The sequence below is a fragment of the Sus scrofa genome, chromosome X, assembly GCF_054392235.1.
Source record: "Sus scrofa isolate SSC_HxYL_T2T_F1_AM1 chromosome X, Sscrofa_HxYL_maternal_Yorkshire_Landrace_v2.0, whole genome shotgun sequence".
NCBI lineage: Eukaryota > Metazoa > Chordata > Mammalia > Artiodactyla > Suidae > Sus > Sus scrofa.
In genome coordinates this window covers 13,265,890-13,272,853 of record NC_139401.1, presented here as the reverse complement: position 1 = coordinate 13,272,853, position 6,964 = coordinate 13,265,890, and the positions used below count along the sequence as shown (strand labels likewise).

General features: G+C 41.7%; 1 protein-coding gene across 18 annotated transcripts in view; it reads right to left on the bottom strand.

Moving 5' to 3' along the window:
• Positions 1-235: 235 nt before the first annotated feature.
• TLR8 (toll like receptor 8) overlaps positions 236-6,964 on the bottom strand; it is a 28,165-nt gene continuing 21,436 nt past the window's right edge. For 17 of the 18 annotated variants that reach the window (XM_085006345.1, XM_085006342.1, XM_085006348.1 and 14 more), the window contains one exon: positions 236-6,892. In XM_085006345.1, coding sequence (XP_084862471.1) covers positions 3,800-6,892 — 3,093 coding nt within the window. In that variant the 3' untranslated portion in view covers positions 236-3,799. 18 annotated transcript variants of the gene reach the window in all.

Here is a 6,964-nt window from a genome sequence, read left to right as displayed (position 1 = left end):
AGCATCTATAGGCATTTAAAATGCCTAAGCCCTTTGAGCCAGTAATTCCACTTCTAGACCAATCCTACTCAAACCATCTATGGCAACAGATCGTATGTTTCAAAGTTCCACCCTGTCACGAATCCTGACCCTGGATGTCATGGCCATGTCCATTTGAAAACTCTCAAATTCTGCATTTCTCTCATCACACACCAGTAACACTGAGTTACAGTTCAGCAACCAGTCTTCAGACCAATTTGAGTATCATTGTACTAAACTTATTTTATTCTATGAAGGTACCGTGATGGAAGAAAACCTAAGAAAAGGAATGCATACATATGTATGACTGGGTCACTTTGCTGTACAGCAGAAATTGGCACATTATAAATCAACTACATTTTAATAAAAAAAATGTAAAACGAAACCCCCCAAATCAAAACAAACAAAAAAAGGTGTGTCTGTGTATATGAACACTAAGACATAAGTATTTTAAAATTATTTGTAATACCAAAAGATTGGAAGCCATCTAAATGTTCAACAATAAAGGATGGGGGAAATACCTTCTGATACACTCATATATAAGTCAGTACCATTCAGACAGTGAAAAGAAAAATACACATTCTGAGAAACGGTAAGTGAAAAGAGCAAAATGTAAAAACATTAGTATAAAGTCTGTTGCTTTATAGCAAAAGAGCAATTAAAGGCTTAGCTATGCAAACTGAAAACTTCTAGAAGGTGTGGCAGAGACTGCTAGCTGCCTACCGAATCTCTTCTCCCTTCCTTCCATAGTTAGAGATGAAATACATCTATTTCCCAGCACACCTTGCAGTTATGTGGGGTCAAACAGGTCCTAATGGAAGGGGAGCAGATGTGTGCCACTGTTGAGTCCAAGCCTCAAGACACTGGTCTGAGTATTTGTCCTTGTTGTTCTTCTCCCTGCCTGCCCTTGGAACCCATCCACAAGGGTGACTCTGCCTGGACCATGCAAGTGATGCCGTTCCCTAGGGAATGGAACAAGGGATCTTGATTGGCCACTTAGAGGCGAGCTGACCTCCAAGCCAAACCTCTCTTGTTGGAATTGCTATGGGTGTCTCAGTCCATTCGGGCTGCTCTCACAGAGACTGGCTGGCCTGTACACAGCAAACCTTTGTTTCTCAAAGTTCTAGAGGCTGGGAAGCCCAAGGTCACAGCACTGGCAGATTTGCTGTCTGGTGAGAGCCTGCCTCCTAGACAGCTGTCATTCTGCTGTAATGTCACATGGTGGAAGAAGCAAAGGGGCATTCTTGGGCCACTTTTATAAGGGCACTAATCACATTTAGGAGGGATCTGCTCTCTTGAAACGAATCACCTCCTAACATCATCACCTTGTGGGTTAGGTTGCAAGACATGAATTTTTGGGGGGACACAAACACTCAGGCCACAGCATATGGGACATGTAAGATCTATATGTATATAGCTGGATGTTTTGCTTACAGCAACTAAACTTTTACCCTTATAATACAAGAGAATGTACAAGAATCTCTAATAGTGATTGTCTCTAGGAAGTGAAGTTGGATTGGGGGGGGAGATTTAAATGTCATCAGGCATTCTTTTGTAAAAGCTGAATTTTTAAAAACTTATATGCAGGAATTAACATATACTCATTTTAAAATAACAGAAAACAGAACAATGCTGACTTCCTCTTCAACAAATTAAAGGTCTGGTTTTCCTGTAAAGGTACCTCAAATGAGGAATGAGTGAGTTTCAAGAAGAAATGTTTTTATGAACCACTGACTTCACTACCTTCACTTTAGGAAGTTATTTGCTAAGGAGAAGGAAAAATCATGACTTTCATTAGCTTGTGATTCTGTCAAAAGGACAGTGCCGAAGCATGTGAGCTTAACAGAGATCTATAATTACCAATGCTGCTGAAATGTGGACCTTTTTATTGCACCAGATAAGTTAATGTGGCATCCACAGGGAAAGCTCTACTGCCCCCACCATTCTTTCTGGGGGTCCCTTCCTAGAATGATCCTGCTTATAAATAGCTGTCTTCACACCTTGACTAACACCAGCATAAATACCTTTCTAAAACATGGTCACAAAATAGGGTTCAATATGACAAAGCTAAAGTTGTCCGTGACAAACTTGTGCTGATTTCCACTTTGTTCATGTCAACTAACACTGCAACTTGCCATTCTGTTCAGTTCTTTAGAAACTCATATTTAATTATTATTATTTTGCTTTTTAGGGCCGCACATGTGGCATATGGAGGTTCCCAGGCTAGGGGTTGAATTGGAGCTACAGCTGCCAGCCAGCACCACAGCCACAGCAATGCCGGATCCTTAACCCACTGAGCGGAACCAGGGATCAAACCCGAGTCCTCATGAATGCTAGTAGGGTTCGTTACTGCTGAGCCACCACAAGAACTTCAAAACTCATATTTAAAGAGAACTCATCCTACAAGATTAACTAAGAGCCCATACTTCAGCAAGGTTGGTGCCCTGGAGATTTTTCTTGTTTTCATGCTGAAAGGACTTTATTTTCTTATGCTTGAATAATTTCCAGTATCTTTAGGTCGATTTCATAAGGTAAATTTCGGGTCAATTTCATCTCTTCAAGATTCATGCTATTCTGGAGAGAAGATGCTATGAACAGATATGGAGAAACCAAGGGGGTAAGCAGAGATGGTAGACATGCCAACATTGTTTCACTTGAGAGAACCGCATAAAGAGTACCCACAGGTAGGCATTCTGACTTTGTATTTTCTGAGTCAGAAGTAAAAGAGAGAATTAATTTCCCTATTAATAATTATCTTAATATACAAATGCCATGAAAACTGTTGCCTCTTTGATTTCTACCAAAGGTTTTTTCTAAGTATTCTCCAAAACCCCAGTGTTGGTGGTAATTTCTTTTATGTTATAAATCTATTTCCCTATTGTGTATTTATTATACACTCATGAAATAAAGCATTTTAGTCATTAATTTCAAGATTTACAGCAATGGCAATAGACAGATAGACACTCCAAATGCTTCTAATTTAGCTATATGCTCTTTTTTAAAAAACGGTTAAGGAGGGAAAATACCATTTTAAATACTATCCATCTCAGCCTTTAAAGTGGTATTAAATGGCATTGAAAGCTTAGAAGTCAAGCATTATAGCCAATACATAAAAGTAACTGTAGGAGTTTCCACTGTGGCACAGTGGGTTAAGACTCTGACTCTGGTGGCTTGGGTTGCTGCTGAGGCACAGGTTCAATCCCCAGCCCAGTGCAGTGGGTTGAGGATCAGGCGTTGCCTCAGCTGCTGTGTAGGTCACAGCTGCAACTTGGATTCAGTCCCTGGCCTGGGAACCTCCATATGCTTTTTTTAAAAAAATTCAAAAAAAAAATAAAAGTAACTGTAAAAGGACTAATGCAACCAGAGCATAATATAATCACTTAGCCACAAATATATGATAAATCTAAACAGAAACTTAACATCACAACTATTATGGTTACAAATGTTCTGAAATATTGAAAAAGTGTAGTGGGTCAATGACTAAGATGGCCCACAATGACCCCACCCCCTGGCATTCACCATCTATGACTGAGATAGCAGTCTGTGGTCCTGGCTGACATGGAGATGACAGCCTTTGAGAAGCCCTGAGCACAGGACCCAGCTATAAGCCATGCCAGGGACTCCTCACCCACAGAGACTATGAAATAACAAATAGTATCGTTTTAAGACACTAAGGTGGGAGGGGGGAAATTTGTCACACAGCAAGTGATAGCTAAGACAGAAGGGTAACTGCTTTGCCTTTTTCTTAGGTTGGCGAACCACGACCAAACATCACCGAGGATTACTTAATGGAATTGACATACAAACTGTTATACCGCGAATCATTTTCCGTTAAGACGACATTTTTCAGACTTTGCCAAAACAAGCCTTCCGCCTTGGGGTTGTCCGGCCATTGGAGGATGGAGCTTTTGCAGATCCTCTGCCGCAGCCTCAAGTACTGCGAATGCTGCAGCACTGGCTCCAGCAGAATGAATACGATCACGTCCATGTTCTCATCCATTAGCCTCTGCAAGGCCAAGTAGAATGCTGTTTTAAAGTTCCAGTTCTTGGCATATTTTTTGGTTAAAACGAATATTGTCTTCTTGCTTTGGTTGATGCTCTGCATGAGGTTGTCGATGATGGCCAGTCCTGGGTCCCAGTCCCTCTCCTCCAAACAGAGGAGCACATTTTTCCCCTCACTCTCTTCCAGGTGGAAGCGCAGCTCATTCATCACCCAGTCTGTGACAGAGGCGTCTTTGGTGTCATAGGAAACATAAGCATCGTAGAAAGTCTGGGATGTGGGAAGCGACCGGTAGCCTTTTACCTTGGCTAAGCACACATGGTAGATGAACCAAGCATCCCAGTAAAACCAGTGGTGAGCCAGGGCAGCCAACATAACTGTGCTGGTGACAAAAAAGGTGAAGAAACATATTATCGCCGCAATGGTATCCGAAACACAAGTTGTGAGCTCCAGACTCACAATACTCCTCCCGCGTTGATCCCCAGGACTGGCACAAATGACATCCGTCAGTCTGGGAATTGTGACCTTCAGATTCTCATCCATCCATTTTCGAAAATCTCTGATGTCACAGGTACAGTCAAAAGGGTTTCTATCTAGTTTTAAAATGGCTAAGTTGGTGGTGGTCTTTGCGTGAAGCTTGGATATGTTGACCATCTTGAGCTGGTTGGAACTTAAATCAAGGTGCGTCAGACTGCTGGCTTCGGAAAGCAAGCCAGAGGGCAGGTAGGAAATCCTGTTCTGCCTCAGTATCAGTGTCTGAAGAGAAGTGGTGAATTTAGATAGGCTATCTGTTAAAAAGGAGAGCTCATTTCCGCTTAAGTCAAGCAAGGTGAGATTCGGAAACTGCTGGAGTAATGACCAGTTAAAGAAATTTAACCTATTATCACTTATATATAGTTCGGTGAGAGTCTGGGGCAAGTTAAGGAAGGCTTCACTCGGGATGTGCTGAAGGTTATTAGATGATAAATCGAGATGGGTCAGCGTGCTGAGATTTTTGAAAATTTGCCAGTACCTGTCATCTTGGGCATTCCACAAAAGGTCCAGGCGGTTTCCACTGAAAACTAATTCTTTCAGGGACGTGCTTTTTAAGTACGTTTCTGTTAAAGTAAAGATGCTGTTGTGGCTCAAGTTTAAAACTCTCAGCTGAGGCAAATTTTGAATAAATCCTAGACGGTGTGTCACTCCTGCTATTCGGAAATAGTGGGAGTTGTAGCTCAGATCCAGAACTTCTAACAACGGCAGCTCACTGAAAGCAGCGTCATCATCAAAGTCTAGTCTATTGTTTGTCAAGTCCAAATACTTGATACCAGGCAAATGTGAAAATTCAGATCCATGTAACACCTGCCCGTTGCCATTTGAAGACAGATTTAAACAGGCAATGTCCTTAAAGGCTTCAAATTGGTTTGGCCCAATAAAGAAAATACTGTTCAAGCTTAAATCTAAGGCTTTGCCATAACGTGAACACTGTGGTTTTATTAAAGGCTTGGTGTTATGATAAAAATTTGAATGTGGGTCAAACTTAGGAGTTGCTGAGCGTGGCTTAAGGACATGACTTTGGAAAGAGGGTCTATCTCCATTCTTTTGCCCGGTATTATTGACTAAGGGCGATATTCTGTTTTCTGACAAGTAAATGATTGACAGGTTGGAGAACTCCGAGAAAATGGTAAAATCAATTTGCTTAATGAAGTTAATGCCCAAATTGATAAACTTTAAATGCAAGAGGTTTCTCAGAGGCTGGAAATCTTCTTTTCTAAGTTCCTGGAAGACATAAGCTCTTAAGTGTAATATCTGGAGAGATGTAAGATTAGCAAAGTAATGGGAAATATTAATGTACTGGGGATATTTTTTCTGTTCATAGTTGTAAGATAAGTCAAGTATTTCTAAGGAGGGCAATTTCGCCAAAAATTCCCCAGAGGCGATTTCGTCCATCAAATAGTTGAATTCCAGGTGCAGCACCTTCAGATGATGCAGATTCTCAAACCAAGTTGCGGGAATCCTCCGGAGCGAAGTGCTAGAGAGGTTTAGGTAGCGAAGTTCGGTCAGGTAGCGAAAAGCCAGAGGGTGTATTTGAATTGAAGCATCTCCGGGGCAAGGGTTGCAGGGAAAGGGTGCGTTAAAACATCTCGGGCAGTTCCCGCTTAGATCCAGTACTCTTAGATTTTCCAGCCCCTTGAAGTCTTCCTGATTGATGTTTCTTATCTTGGTGTTGCTAAGATAGAGTTTTGTCAGGGAGCTGGGCAGTTTGGGTGGCACCCGGTAAAGGGTGTTAAAAGATAATGACAGCACCTTCAAATTCGTAAAATTTTCAAATGCTCCCTCGTCTATGATAAAGGTGTCATTACAAGTAAAATAGCAGTTCCAGCCCAAATAGAGACTTTCCAGTTTCCTAAGTCCAAACATGTTCTTTGTATTTAACAGAATGATTTTGTTTTGAATTAGACTAAGCTCTCTCAAAGATTCTGGCAAGCCAGTGGGTATTTCACGTAACTGGTTGTCTTCCAGCAGCAACTCCCTGAGGTGATGGAGGTTGAGAAACGCCCCATCTGTAATAGTCATACCGTTTTCACTCTGGGGCCACAGCTTGGCGTTGTGGTTTAGATTTATTTTAGTCAGATTTTGCAGCCCTTGAAAGGATTCATTGGTTATGCGTCTGATGAAGTTATCAGACAGGTCCAGTTCAGTCACATAGTTGCCCACTCTTCGGGGTACTTCCTGAAGTTGACGATTGTTGCACTCTGCAATGACAGAGCCATTTTCTTTTCTCTCATCGCAAGGGTAGCTTCTAGAATAATTGGCTCCAGTGAAGAACTCACAGGAATCAGGAATTAGCAGGAAAAGGCAGGTCAGGAGCAAAAAGTGAAGGGTCATGTTTTCCTAAGGAAAATCAAAGGGGATTCACAATGTTAGAGTGAGGAGATACATAGTGCTTCCTCCTACTTGGCCTGA